The sequence below is a fragment of the Stegastes partitus genome, unplaced genomic scaffold, assembly GCF_000690725.1.
Source record: "Stegastes partitus isolate 25-593 unplaced genomic scaffold, Stegastes_partitus-1.0.2 Scaffold84, whole genome shotgun sequence".
NCBI lineage: Eukaryota > Metazoa > Chordata > Actinopteri > Pomacentridae > Stegastes > Stegastes partitus.
This window is the reverse complement of record NW_007577815.1, coordinates 177,687-197,823: the sequence shown is the minus strand read 5'-3', so window position 1 is coordinate 197,823 and position 20,137 is coordinate 177,687. Positions and strand designations below refer to the sequence as shown.

At 40.6% G+C, this 20,137-nt stretch overlaps 1 protein-coding gene across 1 annotated transcript in view; it reads left to right on the top strand.

Annotated features, from left to right (window-relative positions):
• zmat4a (zinc finger, matrin-type 4a) overlaps positions 1–4,577 on the top strand; it is a 144,219-nt gene extending 139,642 nt beyond the window's left edge. Inside the window, 1 exon segment of the mRNA XM_008276959.1 lies at positions 4,477–4,577. Coding sequence (XP_008275181.1) covers positions 4,477–4,577 — 101 coding nt within the window.
• Positions 4,578–20,137: the final 15,560 nt, after the last annotated feature.

The window sequence follows — 20,137 nt, the reverse complement described above, 5'->3', positions numbered from 1 at the left end:
GCTGTTGCTCTGGGCTGTGTGTTATATTCCCCACTCCCCCTGACCCTAAAATAGATCTATTGCTGTCTTAATAGCAAGCTCAGAGATGGGCAAATTACAACAAGCGAATCAAGGCTCTCTTTAAGAGGAAGCAAAAGGCAAAGCTTTCTAGAAACTGCATTCACATTTAGATTTAAAAAAAGAAAAAAAAACATATTTTGTTCCATTTGTAAAAAAAAAATCACAAAAACATTTCAAATCAAGATATCTGGGCTGCTTTTTGTATTGCCTTCCAACTGTCGCCCCTTTTCAGTCAACCAGACATGAACGAAAATACATTTTCCTCAGATGTTGAGCTGTAAGAGAACATCATTATTTTTGAGACAGGATTGAAGGGTAAAGCATGTCCCCCAACTGGTTCAATTTAAAGCACTAGATTGGACCAGCAGAGGGCTGGCCATTTGTTTCCAGCTAATGCCTTTTCTCCTCAAGATATTACATCTTTACGTACTGCACATTTCCTAACTGTGCCAATTTCACAGAGCAGTCTTATCTGTGATTCAGCAATCTCACCTGCCTTATTGCTTTAAGGGGATGAAAACACTTTTGAGTGATGACTTCATTTTGGGAGGCCATTTCACAAAGCAGTCCAGTGCAGCTTAGCAAACAATTTGCTTCATACAAATCCTGGTTTAGCATATGCTCTTTCAGCCTGAGCGCCCTGCTGCAGTCAGAGAGGTAATGAGCTAAACTTACCACATCTGAGTGGGGCAGATGGCTGCTGGTTAATTTAGCATGAACCCTGGACCAGCACCACCTTTTCCCTGCTTATAAACAGTGCACACAGAGGACTGCACAGCTGATCAGTCATACTGCCACCGCGCTCCCTCCCAACGGCTCAGGCAATAGGTCTCAATTAGCTGAGAGACAACAGGAGATTTACTGCGGAGCAAATGAAATAATTCTACTCAGCACCCAATAAGAAAGCCCAATCTGTGGCTTATTGCTGAGTCGATGTACAGGTGAAGCCAGCACTTACTATGATCTATTAGCATTTCTGTGGGATTGGATTGTTGTTTATGAACTTTCCAACATTACTTGTAAACAGGTAGTGGTCTGCGTTAAAAATGGGAATGGACTCTTTGTTCCATGACTGAATCTCTCCTTTGCAGGCGGTACAAGTGGTATCTGGATACATAGACCATGATCCAAGACAAAAATACACAGTATGCTGTAGTTTAGAGCTGAATCCATACAATGTTTTTGCTTTATGTAATAAAAAAGTCAAAGTGAGACTAAAACAAATGCATTTCCTCCATCCTAGTTTCAATACACAGTACCTAATGTTTGAAAATTGACTTACACTGCTGTGTAAAATCTACATAGAACATACACATACAAACTAGGAGTGGCCTACGCTCTTGTGAGCATTTATGCTTGTGCGCTGGTCTCTCGTGAGTTGTGTTGTTTGTGTGTTCCAAACAATGTGCAAATGAAACGGAGAAAGCCATGCTGAAGTCGGTGCTAGTAAATGCTAGCAACAGGTACTTTTACCAAAATAACTTGACACAAAAAGAACAAATATCAGAACCAACTGGGCCTATACATGAAATGGTAGAACTATAAAAACAGGAAACTGACATATGGCAGAATATTGTGTGTTTACATTATGAGTGACCATTGCAGCCTCTTATGTATTACATTTTGTTTCACGTAAACATTATGTTTGTGTACATCAAGATGTCGTGTTTACACGGCATATTGCTATATTACCATGTGGACCCTTTGCAGTTGTTGCAGTCTGTGTCACTGTGGCTGGCAGCTACATTTCTGGAGAGGTGCATGCCAGGCTACAGGCTGCACCTTACCTGCCTACATCATGGATTCATTGCACACTAAAAAACACTGCTGAGTTTTGTTTACTTCAGTTTCTAGATCTATGTTGTCATTCTAATTTTTTTTTTTTTTTTTTTTATGTGGCTCATGGTTTCAGCAGTGAGGAGGAGTCGGGCCCACCACAAGCAGCATCAGTACACGTTAGTCATATCATATCAGATCTGTGGTTGTGTGTTCATGCTTCAAAATCTTTGACTCTTGTATCACTTCACTGATAAACTTTACACTCATTGTTCCACGTAAAAATAGATCATGCAAACATCAAAGTTCTAAGGATTAGTGACCTACACATAACTACAGAGCCATACTTATAGAAGACTGAGGTCCTCCTAATTGATGGTACAACTGTCTGGAAGCTGCTTTTTTCAAAGAAAACTGAGAGAAGTCCTAATCTAAGAGAAGAGGTGGAGTTAGCCTTATTGGTATAGAAGACACAAGTTCCATGACAGCTGTTTGATCCTAGATAGCGCTGCTGCATTTGTCGGTGAGCTGATTGGAACCTCATTCGCTGGCCCACCATGAAATATGCTTTTAGTTTATGATTAGTATATTTTTGCAAAAGACGTGTTTCCTGCAGCAGCTGACTTCTTATGAACAGGACTGAGTGACTAACAGACTAACTTCTATCAGACTAAGAGATAGTTTTAAAGCTGTAATGCTACATTAATTACTTGTAGACCAAAATCTGGAAAGTCCTAAAGTTATGGCTGGTATGAGCCTTATTTTAGAAGTTTGTCTTTGTTTCTTTGTCAGTTGAGCTGCTTCTAGCTTTAAGATGTTTAGTGAATGTGGCCTGAGGCCCGAAGTCAGTGAGCTGCAGAGATGAGCAGAGTTTTATTTTACTGGCTGAAGGTACTTTAGCATCTTTTTTTCTTTCTCTCTTTCTTTTTGGTTATAGTAGGGGCTACTTTCTTTCATAAGTTACCTCTGTGTTACTAGAAGATCAAATAGAGACAGCAGACATCAGAAGGCATTTTTCTTCACATGCATCAGCTCGGCAACCTGCTATCTTTTTTTGTTGTTTTTTTTTCTTACAGTAAAAAAAAATCCAACTTAACACAAATAAATGAGACTGCAGAGCACATTTTTCTTCTCCTGCATCCTTTCCTGAGCTGCCTCTCGTTTCTCAGCTAAGGGAGAAGTTAACCAAAACAAACGAGTCTCAGATGACTCACCGGCGATGCCTCAGAAAGTAGGAAGTAAAGGTGATGGAGGGGAGGAACTACAGAGGCCTGAAGGCTCCCGGTGCTTCATCGCTCATCCAGGGCAGCGTCGTGAGGGAAGAGCCACAGGTGGCTGGCAGAGATGGATACCAGAGCCCCTGTATAATCTTTCACCCTTTCAGAAAGTGTTTGAGAAGCAGGCTGTCAAAGGGCCACTGCAGAACACACCCTTACTGCCTGCTGCAGAACTCTAATGTCAGCTCATGACTGCGTCTGGGGACGGCCGCGCAAAATTGAAATCTCAGTCTTGCTGGTGGTCGACTGACAGAATGGTTATTGTACAGCTTATCAGCAGGGGAGTGAAGGGGAGAGATTTGCAGCTCTCTCTTAGGGGAATATTGCCCTCCATCAAAATGTTAGAAAGCAAACAGCTGACATCAACATCTGAGAAGCAATGTTGTTGGCAAACTGCAAATTTTCACCGTCAACTGCCACAACCCCAAAAGAAGAAAACAAGTAAGCTTTCTAAGTTTCTCGACACAGCGTTTCAGTAAACGATCGCTCATGGGGTAAATTTGATTGAGGAGGATATGGAAATGTGATTCAATGAGTGCGGGGTGACATTTATTTTCTCTTGGCCTTTGGCTCTGAGGAATATTTATAGAGGAGTTAACTCAATTGTAAGAGCTAGGCAATCAAGACGGCCATTTTTCATGGCACAATAAGATTAGTACAACATGACAGCGATTACACAGGCTGCTCATAATTTACAGCAACAGGGCGCTGACTCAATACAACCATTATCACACTGAAGATATTGCTGGTGTGCCATTTTAAGAAAAAATAGAATCTTATTACATTTTGTTGATGCCAAAAAAAAAAAATCAGACACCTCAAGGTCTCCAGTGCTGCACGGACAGATTTTGTATGCAGAGTTCAACTGGCTCCCCTGCTGCTCCGATGAAATGCTCTCATTAAGATCGATCAGGAGATTTGTCTTTTGCAAACTGATGAAAATGTATTCAAGTACATTGCAAAGAGCATATGTGAAAATTTCTGTAAAACTGAAGTGTTTTGGAATCGTCTGTGAAATGTATCTCCTCCAGATTTGTAACATTTCACTGTATATGCAGCTCTAATTGATTTTTTCCACTTCATCGCCAGCGACCTCAATCCGTTAATGGCATCTTGAAAATACGCAAGGATGCTCACCTGCTGCGGGCCCGAAACGTTTCTGCATGAAGCAAATGTTTGTTGCAGAGGGCCTGTCTGAGTTTGATGGGCTGATTTTGCACTGGGCGTGTGCAGGGGAGTGAAAATCATATTGCCATCCGATGATTTGAAAATGTCACTTTACTATAACAGAGGATGAAAAGCAGACTGTTGATTCATTTCCGAGATTTTTTCATCTAACGTTTGTATTTTCGTTTAATTCCAGGTCTGAAACGAAGCTACACCTGTGAAGTTTGCAGCGTCACACTCAACTCGGTGGCACAATACCATGCACATCTGCAGGGCTCAAAGCACCAAAACAAGTAAGTGGCTCACGCTGCATCCTCACAGCTCAGTTCCACTTGTAAGTGTCCATACTGCAGCTAAATCCTACGTGTCATCATCTGGGATGAAATGTGCTGTTTTCTTGGCTTTTATCTGCATCCTTAAACCCCCCCTTTTTCTTAAGGAAAGTTTGCACTTCAGACACAGGGCATTTGTCAGTGCATGCATAAATGATGAGAAAATTATAGTGAGACATTTCAGCTCAGCTTATTTTGCTGAAGGCATCTTGTATTTGATTTTTTATTTATTTATTCCATTTAATTTCAGTGTACAATTTGGAGAACATTTCTCTAATTGAGCCTTTTCTACTTTCATACTGTATCTCACTGGTGGCAGCGGTGCCTACAGGAGATAATCTCAAGCTGAGAATCAACACACTTACAATATAGCAACAACAAAGAAGCCGCGCTTGAACTCACCCTCTAACAGATTTCCATCTGAAAATGAGCAATGAAACGAAAGACATAAAAAAAACTGTGCACTTTCCTGCTGCTCACATCTGATATATTAATTAAGCAAATAATAAGAACAGAGGGAGTGATGACAACACTGGCTTCTTCTCTTCATTCCTTATTTGTTTTAAAATCACAAAATGCAATAAAACAAACAAACAAACTAAAATCTTGTGTTCTTCTTTTAGGGCATTGGCCACATTCAAAAAAGTAATCCAAGGGACCTGTTACTATCATTTAAATAAATATGTGGTTGTAAGATGAAAAATAAAAATCTAATTTACTGATTTAGACCAAGCTTTTAAGTTGCAAACATTGTTTGACTGGTTTGCGTTTACATACTAGTTTTGGTAATTGCATCCCCTTAATATTGTATTTCAAATGCAAATTGCTTAATTAGCTGACCTAAATATAAATTCAAGTTTAGGTAACTTAATAAAATTGGCCTAATAACTTTATTTTTTTCACCTTGACTTTGGGATTTCAAGTCCCCTCACCTACGATAACATGCCTGGATCTCTGGTAATCACATAGCATAAAAACTGAAAGCAGAAGGAAGCTCTTAGCCTGGAAGTGCCCTTAAAGTTGCATACCAGCAACTGGAGCCTGTCCCAGCTCACTTGGATGGCCGGTCCATCACAGGGCTGCACAGAGACCGACAACCAGCCACACTCACGTTCACACCTATGGACAGTTTAGAACCCAGAACCTTCTAGCTATGAGCCGACAGGGCTTTTATATTTTCAATGAGGTGGCATTACTTTGTAGAAATCTGTTTTCACTTTGACATGACAGAGTCATTGTTGTATAACTTTGTCAAAAAAAGTCAAAATAAATTATTCAATGTGGAAAACTGATAAAAAGGGAAAACTTCCAAAGGGGGTTTTACTTTTTATAGCCACTGCATGGTGTTGGTTACGGTCACTGGACAGGAACAGGCAAATGAAAACTGAAGCCCTTTGTCAGCTTCTAACAGATATGATGTTAAGTGACTTCAGGGGGAATTACATCCTTCAAAGTTGGGACATGTAGTGTTTTGCCTTGACTCTGTTCCTTCTTAACTTGCGCTACAGCTCTCTGTATTATTTATTCATTCATTTTCTCAGAGTCTCCTTTGCACCAATTCCTTGACCTAAAGCAATTTTAGCTGGAACAAGAGGACTGCAAACCGTGTCGGTTTTTTGCATGGACCCTGGGCAGTAGGTGTGAATTGATGGGGCTTACATGGTGCATGTCCTGGAATTAATTCCCCCTGTTGGCCAGTTTCTGGCTGCACCCATCCACAAGGATGCTGGCATCAGGAGACGTGACATGTCGTTTAACAGCCCCCATGCTTTAGTCACGGATGCCTGCTCTGTCCTGTCAGAGCCACTGGGTTTCCATGCAGCTCCACTCATACTGTCACACATCCACTCACACAAACCACCCTGAGCAGGGCAGAGCTTCACAGAGAAGTCAGACCACACACGACCCCCAGCTCCCACAGCCACCCAGCCAGCCCCATTCCATCCACACAGCCCAAAACTCTGCCTAAGGTCTGTATAGGTCATTTGTTTAATGCCAGTTTACACAGAGAGAATAAAGGTTTTTCTGATTTACAAAGCTACAGCGATGGGTTGGGGATGCTGTTTGATGTGTCTCATGTCCTTTATTACAACAGGGTGGGAAAATTAGACTCGGGCACTGAAAACAGCTGGGTGGCAGTTGGAAACCTTGCCCTTATGGCTGTGTGATGATGTGATTGGAAACAAAAACATGGTCTTAAAAAAAGCAAGTTGATTTTTAGGAAATAACTCACACAATTGACAGCATCTTAACAAGCTACAACCACTGATTTCACAAGCACTCAATTTTTAATTTTAGGAGGATGGAGGATAGACTGTGGATGTTTTGCCTTTGGTAGAAAAAAGGGAATGGCTTTCTAAATACTGAAGAATCAAGTCCTGCCAACATTTTCATAGTAGTAATGGATCAGCATAATGTGTAACAGGTTGCTTCATAAGAAGAACTCACAGAAAATGATACCTGCAGTTTGCTTCAACTCTATGAAGCCTCGTATTGTCTTTTAGTCCCTTGTGTTTGTTTGATAGCCCACAGTTGAAGATTTAGAGAAGTTAGCTAAGGTGAACATAGTGGAGTGTTTAGCAACAACAGAGCATATTTCCCTCAGGAGTGGTGCATTTTATTTAAATTATTTTACATCTAAACAAGATAAGCTTGCAGTTAATGCTTCATACAGACCTACGTGCAAACGTCATTTAACTTGTAGGAAATAAAACACTTTACAGACACTATTAGACCAGTTTAAAGTATATTATGCTCAAATACTTTTGCCAAAGTCAGTCTGTATCTGCAGTTACCAATGTTCTTTTTTCATTCGTGGTTACTGTTTGGTCTGTTAAGGGTGAGATAAGTGTGTGTGTGTGTGTGTGTGTGTGTGTGGGTCACATCAATATGGTGAGAGTCTCACTGAAGTACTGCGAAGCAGGAAACAAAGCCCTCAAGCTGCAGGACTATATGACCCTGCTTAGCTCAAATGAACTACAGGTCAGTAAAGCGTGGAGGAAATTCAATTTTACTGAGGAACTGAACAAATTACTCCTTCATGACAGGTGTACTAATGAAAATGTGATCAATACTTCTCTAACAAGCTGGCTACATGACTAGGACAACCTTGATGATTAAACCCTCTGATTTTCTGCCGGCATCCAAAAGAGGAAACTCTAACCTAATGGAAGATTTACTGGTTTATTATGGCTTTGTGGGGTTTTTTTTAGTCTGTTGTGTTTGTTCTCTGTTCTCGCCTCCTTGGTTTCCAAACCTGTAGTCAGAAAATCTAAAGTAATGCTTCTGTTTTTGACTCTTTTGGAGCGTCACAGTAAGCCTGCAAGACAAAAATAGCCTGGCAGCTTTAGCCAAGGAGGAGAGGAGTTCAGTAGTGAGTGCAGCAGAGAAGCCGAGGGATGCTAGGCTGGTGTGCCTAGTAAAAGTCAAGCAAAGGGAAAGGATTCCATTTGACCTGTGGATGGAGGGGAACTGCTTTAGCTCCCTGAGTTGACCTCTGTTTCCCACCCACTGACTGGGCAAAGCAAACACCGGATAGCTGCCATTAACCAATCAATTTGAGGATCTGTGCTGTTATTTTAAAATGTTGACCTTTACAGCCTCTTGACCTCAACACACTTCAGCAGGGTTGGTCTTCAGTCATTACACTAGGTAGTCAATACATTACACTGAGCACAGCATGGCAATGTGAATGTTGTAGACATTTAAAGAAAGACCTGTTCAAGAATGTCCACACAGAGAATCAAACTGGTAGGTTGGTAGGTTCTTCAATGGGGATTTGTTTCAGGACTCAGCTAGGAGCAACCCTACATACAAACCAGAATGGAACCAGTTCTGCATTGGTGGAAATGTCCCTTGATTGACTTTTTTAAATGGGAAAACAGAGCCCACTCTCCCTCCCAACACTTTAAATATAACTGCTTTGTCAAGGCTTCTTGGCACCACATTTGAACACACTGGGTAACACACAACATCATTTTTTCCATGTGCCCAATAGTCCTATAGCTGTATAAACATCAGTAAATGCCAGAACATGAGTCTGTAGCCAAATGTTCTCTGCTGTTGTCATCACAGTTGCTCCTTATCAGAACTAGAAGTTTGCTTTGAAACATGTGATTAATGTTGTGAAAAGTGTATTATATCCCAAATCATGATCTTTTCTGAAACCAAATTAAGTACTTTACACCAAGACACATGTGAAACTGAAGCCACAAAATACAACAACAACAAAAGTAAAAAAAATAATGGTTCAACATAGGATACAAACCTGAGCCTCCTGGTGGAAGTCCTGTGACTTGTGCTACCACTACTACAAGGCTCTTTTTGAACTAGAAAAACCTCCTACCTGTCTAACGCCATTAAATATTGACACGAGTGGCGCTGACACCAAAGGAAGTGTTTAAAAGTCTGAATTGGAGAAACAGCCGTTTCATGGTGAAACCAGAATCAGTGTCCAAATATAGTACTTTTAAATTGAAAGGGAAATAGTAAACAAAGAGACAACTCAAATTTGTTCTGTTAAGTATATCTTAAAAGGTAAAATACAGAGAAATTGTGTCTGTAGCTTAAGTGTATCGGAGCTTAACTAACAAGAATTAGCAGCCATTAGTTGTTTTTTTTTTTTTTTTAATGTGAAAATAGTGCTTTGTACTATGAGTTTTGGGATATTTTCTAAATATCACTTAAGTCGCCAGGAATGCAGACATAGTAAGCAATTGTACTGATTGTCTCCCTGCTTCATATGCAATAACTTCACGTCAGCATTAATCAGTTTTAATTATTTCATTTTGGTACCATGCCACATGAGAAATTGTTCATAAATGGGAGGATTTGTGGCACATAGATGGGCTTTGCTGCTATCAGTAGTCGAATTCAAACTGACAGTTTAATTATTGTGCCATCACAGCTTCCCAGGACAGCCATCCATCAATGGCTGCTATGAATGTGTGTGAGTGTGTGTGTATTCAGCATACATGCATGAGCACAGACATGTGTGCATACAAAGACACTTTAGACTCAGTCATGCTGATAGGCTGCAGAAACCTATTAACCACAGAGGTCCTGCTGCTGATGCCTGGGAATTTGTTGCAGATCTTTTGACACAGCAGATGAAAGGGTTATTTCTTAAACTGTGTTGGTTATAGTCAATACCTGAAGCTGTACTGTTTAGTATTCTTATCCATACAAATGTGACATCCATTCATCTGAGAGTGCCACCATGGAAAGGCAATAAGACTAAATATATGTTTTTTTTCACAGTTGAGATATTTTCATGACCTGCAAGCACTTGACTGTGACGCTATCAGGCACACTTCAGTGAGGATGAATTCCTCATTTCTAAAACAAACAAACAAACAAAAAACAAAAAACAAAGCACAAAAAAACATATAGCTTTTGCTCCAAATTGAAAGCATCAAGTCCACCAGCGGAAAGACTGAGACATCACATATGTGAATCATTTCTCTCTTCTGCCATATATTGACAGTACATTACTCATTTGGGAAATTGTTCAGAAGATATGAAGTCATAGAAAATTATTCACCACATTTTCCTTTTGTATGATAATTTAGCCAGTCATGTGCAAACAATATATTCATGCTTTATCTCAGTTCAGTTCCTGCAAATTCTTTGCTTTAAATTAAGACTGAAATATCACAACCATTCTATCCTGTTGTGAAGCCCTCTGCCTTGTAATGTTGCATGCTGAAATGTTCACAGCTCTGCAATGAGATGTTTTAAGCTCTTCAGCTGGTATCACATTCTAAACTATTGAGTTAATCCAAACTCTAGCCAGGTGTGACTTTAAAGGACAATGATCAGATAGTGTAACAAGAATGCATTCACTTCAAGACCAGTGACTATAAAAGTCCACTTCAAAAATGCAATCCTTATGAACATGACATGATGCCACAGATGACAAGCAAAAGACAAGAATGAGCTACTGGCATGCTGGATGGTGCCATTTCAGTTATGACTGTCGTCAGGCACTTGAATGCCCAGAACACCACCATTTGTCATCTAGGAAATCAATTCAGCGTTGTGCAATAGACAATCTGGCACATGATGCTCTGGATAGACGTCAGTGGGATCATGTCCTCCAAAAACCACCAAACTCTGCCAGAAGAGCAGGACAAAATTCCACAAGGAGCATCAACAATCTCATTACCTCTGTAAGCCACAGATGTGACTCTACCTGATGCAAATGGTGGACTGACTTGTTTCTGACTTGAGATTTCTGTTCTATGAACCCACTCTTGTTCTGCTTATTATCCTTTACAATAGGTTGTTTCAGAAATGTTTAAACAACAAATACTTGCTAGTTAAAAAGAAGGGTTAGAATTTAATAGAATATTGGATGCATATTATTCTGTATGTGACTGTTTAGAAGATAGGATGTTTGTCTTTCTTAGTTTAGCTCTCTAGCCTGGTAAAAATTTGCTAGTTAGCACAACTGAGGATGATGGAATTGGCATTAGCTCTACAGGTATTAGGTCAAAAAAAACAATAGCTGTCAAGACAGTTCACTTAAAACCACAGTCAAACTTATGGTGGCATAAGAAGAGTCACTGGGATTGAATTTCAAAAAAAGCATCAGTAAATTTAGTGCCATTATTAGTGAAAACTTAATACCTCAATACCGGAGGGTAAGAGATCTTGGGATCTTGGACCCTCACAGTGACACCAGAGCAAAGGTTAGGTGATCATCAAAATCAGAAGGATTCATCTTCTCTGGACCATTAATGAATATTTAATTTTGGGCACTGCCATCCATAAATCTATGGCAGTATCATAGCTAAAAAGAACAGAACAGTAACACTCTGTGTCTCATTTTTTAACTCAATGTGGTGTTATAACTCAATATATGGCACAGTTATGTGTAGTTAAATCCAGCTGGTTGTACTGTCTGACAAGCACAGGAGCATTTCTTCTGTTTATCTTGGTAGTTTGCTGCTTGCTCTGTATGCTCTGCACAGAGACATGAAATAGAATAGTTCTGCCTCTGAAGTGCCTCGTCTCTCTTCTCCATTCTCCCATCTTTCTACTTTACAACAGAGTCCTTATACATCAAACATGTCCCCAGTCGAATCAGACCAGTGGCTGCACTCAGGAATGTATATGTGTTCTTCAGTGTAGTTCAGGTGCTTGACAAATTTACCCAAGATTGTTATTAACTGGCTTCGCATCCGGACCTGTCCAGGCACCACGCAGCCCCGCTTGCTCGAGCAAGCAAGCGCACATGTCGGTCAGTCGGTCGTTGTGCTGGTGCTGGTGGTGTTTTTGTTGTTGGAGGGGTGGAGTGCCTCCACTGCCGTTGCCACCACATGCACATGGTTTTCAGGCTGCAAGGTGGCACGGTGGTTAGCATCGTCGTCTTGCAGCTAGAAGATCCCCAGTTCGCATCCCGGTAAGGACACCTGGGATCTTTCTGCGTGGAGTTTGATTGTTCCCCCATGCAGCGTGGGTTCTCTCCAGGTTCTCCAGCTTCCTCCCACAGTCCAAAAACATGTTGAAGTTAACTGGTGATTCTAAAATATCCGTAGGTGTCAATGTGAGTGTGCTTGGTTGTCTGTCTCTAAGTGTAGCCCTATGATAGACTGGTGACCTGTCCAGGGTGTCCCCTGCCTTCGCCCTAAGTCAGCTGGGATAGGCTCCAGCCCTCCACGACCCTAGTAAGGATTAAGTGGTGTATAGATAATGGATGTATGTCTGGCAGTTTATGCGGGTCAGACTTTTGAAGACAATCCTTGCCTTTATGGGACAGCATTGGAAACCCATTTACACTTTTCACACATGGGATGTGGAGGTGTCTGTGTTGCCTATTGTCCATGACTTTCTGACATTTTAGCATTTAATGCCATGATCACCAGGCCTGACATGTTAACGTGTCTGAGTTCCAACAGATCGTATGGATGTTTTGCATAATGTGTAATACAGCTTACAGATTATTCACACAGTACTCTGTACAAGGAGGCTAAATCTTTATTATTAATCTAATGACTTGTAGCCACAACATTAAAACCGTCAGCCGAATATTGTGTATGTCCCTCGAACTGTTTGTGAACAATTTGTGCAACGTGGTGGGGTGCATTGTCCTTCTGGTGGAGGTGACTAGCATTTGTATTTAAAGTACAAATATAGAATTTCAAATCAACGAACATTAAAATCTGCTGGTGCAGGTCAAAGGTTACAAACAGCATTTGCTAAATCACTTCGTAAGCACTGTTATACAACAACATCACAACCATATGAATCCATAAAAGCCCCTCTATATTCACTTCCTGAACACACTGAGCCCATCTGACTATGATGGTAACTAAAGGGTAAATAAATCTTCATTATCACTAGACTGGTTGGCAACACATGCTTTTTATTATGAATAGAACATTAAACACAAGCGTTACTAGAACTGTAATGAACTGGTACCTCACCCATAAATACATATTGCTTCATAGCTTTGTACTTGCTAATGACGAATACAGTGAAGAGTCACTCAAATGCTAATGGCTAAACTTAGTGCCTCACTTCTATAAATAAGCCCTGGAAAAGGTTTTCCAACGAAAGTTCTTCATTTTTATTTTTACCTCTCATGTCAAACAATAATAATCTCTCCTCTGTCTGTCACACTGCAGCTGTAGGGTGATTTATCATCCAGCTGACGCTGAATGCATTGAAATGTCAAACTCTGCTATCACAATCTAATATTTATTTTTGTCTGTTTTTGAAATGTACGTTTCTTTTGCAACTTCATGATTGCAAAAGCATCGGAGCTGTGTGTTATTTTTCAGTGATTTGCCACCCATTGACTATAATTGACAGCCTCGCTGCAGAAACCTGACAGCGAAGAATTCCTTTGGGTGTCATTGACAGGTCTTCCTTTAGTGTGCTGGATGGTAGTCGATGCGAGAGGCTAACCTGGGGAGCAATCAGCCCCTGGAGGCTCTATCCTGCCTGCCGCAAATCACCATCACCATGATTCTTCTCTTCTTTTCAAACAAGTGAAACATGCGCATACAAATGATCACATTTTCAAAGCATGAAAGAACGCTCTCTAATAAGCATTGACAGTTTCTCTCATTGCAATTCAGACAACATATTTACTTTGTGTTCAAAAGGTAGAGAGATTGAGCTGGTATAGCTTAGTTTTCTGTACGGTATGCACAGGCTGATACAGCTGATTAAAGAGCTACAGTCTGTGATAGGATAGAGGCTGGTACTTGTTTGTACATGGAGACAAAATGGACTTCTCGAGTATCTTCCTGAAACATCACTTAACTGCTATACCGTGCCCAGTTTGAAAGTCTGCCTCCATCACAGCTTTTCAAATAATTTTGACGCCTGACAAAATTAATTCATTCTTTTCCAGTAACCTAAAATCCATGTGTTCAATGGTGTTTTCAGGTTATCAAAGTACCATGGACCGTAAAAAGTACAATGACCAGTCACAAATAGCAGTGTTCAGTTTGTTTTGGGCTTATCTTCAAAACCAGCCCTGCCATCAGACAGGGATGCCAACATCGGACCATTCTGCAAAACCCTGTAATATGTTCAAAGACAATATTTTTTATACATTTTTGGCAATGTTACTTGCTGTATTATCAGTACATGGTGTCTACCATATGGGTAATATGGGAAAGATCATTGTTGTGGCAGAAAAACTAGTTAAAGTACAGCAAGATCTGGGCAGCAACATTAGCTGGTGAAGGTTTTTGGAAGATTGTGTTTATGATTAACAAGTTGATTGAAGGTCTGTCACGAACTCCAGTCTCCTGCATGAAAAACAGAGAAGCTACACACCTACCAACACTTAACAAAAAACAGTTCAACAACACAACAAATTACTTCCGAAGTCAGAATGACCATAAAGTTGAAGTTCATCTCTTTACCACCATTTTAACAAAATGTAGAAAGTGACTAATAATCATGAATGTAAGTCATTTGTATTGTGTACTTGTTGCTAGATGTGCCTTACAAACTGGCAGCTAAATGTACACCAAATTCTATTCTTGTGTATGTAAAGGTTATTTTAGACTGGGATTGCTGTTTCACTGTCTCGTTGATGTTACTTCTAATATCTAAATCTCTAAATCTCCTTTCGAGCTAGGCTGTAGGCTGTCTTTATACACCGTTCAGCCTCAACATTAAAACTAGTGATAAGTGGAGTGGATGACATTGATAATTTTGTTACAATGCACTGTTCTGCTGGGAAACCTTGAGTTCTAGCATTGATGTTGATATTATTTTGGCACATACCGCCTGCCTAAACATTGTTGCAGACCAAGCGCATCCTTATGGCAACAGCTAACAATGTCCCCAGCAATACCCCAAAAACTACCTAGGAATGGCTTGAAGATCAAGACAAAGACCCCAAAACGGTGACCCAAAACTCCCCAGATACCATTCAAATCGAGCATCTGCGGAATGTGCTGCAACAAGGTAGATCTATAAAGGCCCAACCCCAAACCCACAGGACCCAGTGGATCTGCTGCCAGTACTGAGTCCATAGGGCATTACTATAGGTCCTGTGTTCATGCCCCAGTGGGTGACACCTGTTTTGCCGGCACAAGAGGAACCTACAAAAAGTTAAGCGAGTGATTTTAATGTTGGGGCGGATGGATGTACACGATAATGGGAGTACAGACAACTCTAAAGTGGCTATAGTGGATTTATGAACATTTATTCACAATGGCCACACTAGATTATGTCAATATGGGTTTCAGAGTTATGACTGTAAGAAAGAGTATTATTTTCGACTTACATACATCCCATACTATCGCATCTCAGCTCTCTTGCAATTTGCTTTCTCTTTTGTCTTTGTCTTGCTGGATGTCCATGTGTATTAGTGACTGTATCCTGTTATTTTACCATGGTTAAAATGCCATCTGGAACCATGTGTTTTATCTACCATGCTGCACCATGAATGCTAAACTCCCAACCTCCCCGCATAATGCTAAGCCTGTCTGGCTTTAGACCACATCAGTTTTAGCTGGGTGTATCTAATACTGGAAACTGAGTGTACCTGCTGATAGAGGAACAGATTCTATTAAGTTATGGAAACAACTGAGGGTTTTTAATAGTAAGTTTCCCATTTTTCTTTTCCAAAGTCAGAAAGAGGCTCCCTTCCATATTGCAAAGTGAATAAAGGTTAAATGTCATCTAGATGTTCATTTATCAAACTCCTGTTGCCAGTGATAAACTCCAACACTGTCATTGCAGTCTGATATTTGCAATGTAATATTTACTTTTCTTTCTTGTGAACTGAGGAGGGCAACCAAGTGTATGATTAGTTTTGCTTTTTGTGAGGCTTATGCAAGGAGCTGTTGGCATAATTCTCAACCATGTCCTTTCAAGGAAAATGCAGACTGCAAGTATTTGACAAGAATAATGACGGAATTCTGCTCCTATGAGTATCCTATGAGATCTTCAGCTAACAACTTCATCCAGCAGAAAGTGGAAATAGGATAAAAGAAGCTTGGGGACACTGTTTTTGAAATGATCTCATCTGTCTGAAGCTGTGGAAAATGACTTGGAGCACCTGTGGTTCTGAAGGCGACGGATGGCTAAATATTGACCATACACTGTGCATTGTGTACCGAAGCAGAAAACAGCCAGGGCTGAGCCAGGGGGAATTTTCAGTGGCCATATTTTCCCAGCACTCATCTCCCGTGTAATGGCTCTGTGATTTACAACGGTGCACAGTGGGAGCTCTGAGGAGGACCAGGCCATTTTTACACCTCGCAACCATTAGCTGCTCAGTGGAGGGATTTTTCCAAACCACTTTATGTACACGAGATGGGAGGCTATCGATGACAAGAGCAGCTCCCAGGCATGACAATCATCATGAGTGTGGAAGGACAAAGGGAAGCAACACCACAGAGTGAGATCATCATGGTTTTTATTATTCAGCCTCATTTCCCCCGATCATTAAGTCCCTAATTAATTCCCCTGTGCACACGGAGATAACTCAGGGACCCAGTTGGCTGTGGAGCAGGCAATTGTCAACCTCCAAGTAGGGCAAGTGTCTGTCAGTTCACCTGCTTTCTTCTTCTCTTTCTTTCCGTCTTCTGCTCATCGTCTCCCCGGGGCCTGATGGTAGATGAGATGCCAACCCTCATTCGCTTAATTCCCTGTCATTCACTCGAGGGTAATCAGATATTCACTTTGTACCCTGTTGTATGTTGCTGGTATGTTACTGCTGAAGAAGGCCTGTTCACATGTATGGCGCATAGATTCACAGGATTGAAGCCGCTATGTGCCATTACAGTTGTAAGAATAGAGGTTGTAAACCTTTTGGAATTCCCATTTTTGAATTGACTACTCAGAAACTTTGGTCTAATCTTAATGTAAATCAAAATCATAGACAAACAAAATCTGATTAAACTAATAACACAAAGAGCACTTGTCTTTATTGAGCACATTGAGAGTTCAGTCACAGTGCAGTCTGGAGAAAGTAAGTAAATTCTGTTTCAGTTCATTAGTATGCCTGGGATGTCATGACTGAAGGTCATGTGGGTGAAGGTCAGGGAGTTTGCTTCATCTAAAACTTGAAGTTTACTCCTCTTTAGCCATTCTGTTTTATTTGGGTGCCTTGGGTTATTGTGTTGTTGCATCACCCAACTTCTCCTAAACTTAAGGTCATGCACTGCTGCCCTAACGTTCTCCTGTAAAAATGTCTTGATACAAATGTAGAATAGTAAAATTATCAGTGTGATTCAGTTCATTTTGTCTACTCTAACTATAGGTATAAGGTTTCTTTTCTTTTTTATCAGACAATGAGTATTTTTGAGATAGGAGCTGTTTTTTTACCTTGACATGTTTTGACTGTCACTTCAGTCTTCCTCAGAAACATCATCTGACGTCTGTGGGGCCATGCCTCCTGCCGCCCGGTGGTCTCTGCAGGAGAGCGTCCCATGTGTGGGACAGCATGAATGCCCCCTCGTCAGGATGACTCACAAGATCCCAAAAAGAAAAAGCAAAACAGGTGAACCTAAAATCAGCCATATCAGTCCGCTGGAAAAGAAATAACCACATCATGGACTGGGACAACGCAAACATCATCGGATCAGAGAACAAATTTAAACGCTGGATCAAGGAGGCCATAGAAATCAGGAGGCAAGCAAAAGACACCATGAACCATGATGAGGGGCAGGAGGCATGGCGCATCGGGAAAATCTGACAGAGTGCCAGGTGGGTCACGCCTCCAGGAAACCACCAGCCGATAAAGACACATCACGACAGACGTCAGATGGCGTTTCTGAGTAAGACTGAAGTGACAGTCGAAACATGTTAAAGATCCTCCCTCCACCATGTTTCACAGTTGGAATTAGGTGTTGGTAATGGTGTGCAGTTGCCTTATTACTTCAAATGTGGTGTTAACATTTTTTGCCAAAACCCCCCCAGCTTTTACTCTATCTGTCCACAAAACCTTGTCCTAGAAGTGTTATGGAATCTCAAGGTTTCTGCAGGAGTTTTGCCCCGGTTGTTTCATTGCCTCCTCCCAGGGAGAGTAGTGCAGTCCTAAATTCCCTCTATTTGGAGACACTTTGTCTTATTGTGGACTGATGAACACACAAGTCTTTAGAAATGCCTTTGCCTTTTCTAGCTGCATACATCTTTATAATGCATCTTCTAAAGTCCTGTAAAAGTTGTTGTGATGGAGTCATGGTTAACATCCAGTTAGTCTTCAGTAGACTATGCTAGCATGCAGACTTTCAGCAACAACCAGGGCTTAAAGTTGAAGCCAGTTTGAAAGTACCTTGAAGTGCAACACCACTGGGAGAGGCTCCAATAGAGTCAAAAACACAAGCATCTTTATTTCCAAAAGTCATTATTTTATCATTACCTAAATTTATTTCTTCTGATTCGTGTGCATTTTGAAAATAATTCTATATTTAGCTAGAAAATAGGTAGGGCTCAACAAGAGGTATGTGTAGAGGGATGACTGGCTTCATTGACATTTATGGTCTGGAGTGACTGACCAGCCATATGTGCGAGGCAGTCCAAGAGGCTCATTCAGCTTTTTTCTTTAGTTGTGATGTATTGACTTACTTTGTCATTATTTGTCACTGGATTAGGAAATGCATTTTCCACAGACAGTTTTGCTGTATGTTAGCTTGTTGTTACCAGATTTTAGAACACCATAATTATAACTTCTTCTTTGGTAATTCTACTGGCAGACCCTCAAGAGATTCTGATGTCCAGTTCTTCTGGAAACTAAATGATTCCAGTTTTACCGGACTTTAGCTAACACACCAATAATGCTGTATGCATTAGCTATGTGCTGAGGTTTCAAGTGTCTATTGCCTTTCTCTACCTCACTTCCCATATTTAGAATGTCTGGGTTTCAAATTCAATTCAAATTCATGCAAAACAGTCACTAATATCAGTGCTTGCTCCATCCACCGTCTGTGGAAACTACCAAATTACCTGCCAAAAAATAATGTGCCGAATAAATGCTGCTTGGATGTTTCTAATTTATAGCAAATCTCGGTTTGTAGGTCTTAGGATGGTTGCGAGATTAATAGGTCCTCCTTCGGTCCAGACCAAAACACCTCAACCATTGCTGGAGTTTCCATTAAGTATCACTTATCGAATTAAAGATTGCAACATCGTCCTGATGGATTTGCACAAAATGTGGTCCCCATTCATAGTTCCTAGATGTTAAATCCAAACTGATTAACTTTTCCTCCAGCACCACCATGAGTCGTACATTTCTGTTAGAATGTGACATGTCCCTACAAATTCTGGATGATTGCCATGAAATCTGAAACATGTATTCATGCCTCCTTAGGATAACTAGTTACAACTCTGGTGACCTTCTGATTTTTTGATTTGCTGTCTTATATAGACAAGTGTTCTACAGGTATTGGTTGCACTTCTGGTACTAGCAGAATAAGAAATTAGAAGGTACTCACACTGAATATGGACATTTTTTTATTATGCAACCTTGTTTTCATTATGTGTACTTTTTATTGCTCAGTTTTCTTAAACTCTAATCTGTGAATGCAAAGTTAAATGTTTAACATACTGAAACCTATATAGTATAGTTTTGTAGCAATTACCACTTTAATGCAGTATCTATCCTTAATGGAGCAGGGATGCACTAGAAAGTCATGACTGTAGATGGCTTTTTTGTGCTGCAGACAGTAGCTTCAGCTTCCACTGAGATGTCCTCCAGTCATTTCTTACAAGGCATAAAACATGGAACGCTCCTGAAATGTTATCCAGAAAAGCTTTGTTTTTCCTTCTTCTTCATGTTTGAACTATTAGATGTAAATCTCTCCAGCACTCTGGTATTGTACAGTAGAATTGTTTTGGACAGGTGACTTCTTCCAACACAGACGACACAGACAATCATAAGCTGCAACACGCCAGAGCGAGCGAGGCTGTTTATCACGTAGAGGGAATTAACTTCAAAGGGATTTGAAAACGTCCATGTGGAATGTAGGCTCGAGGATGAATTATGCATGAAAAATGCTTCACTAGAGTAATGTGCTGACACAATTTGTCACACGCTACAGGAATACA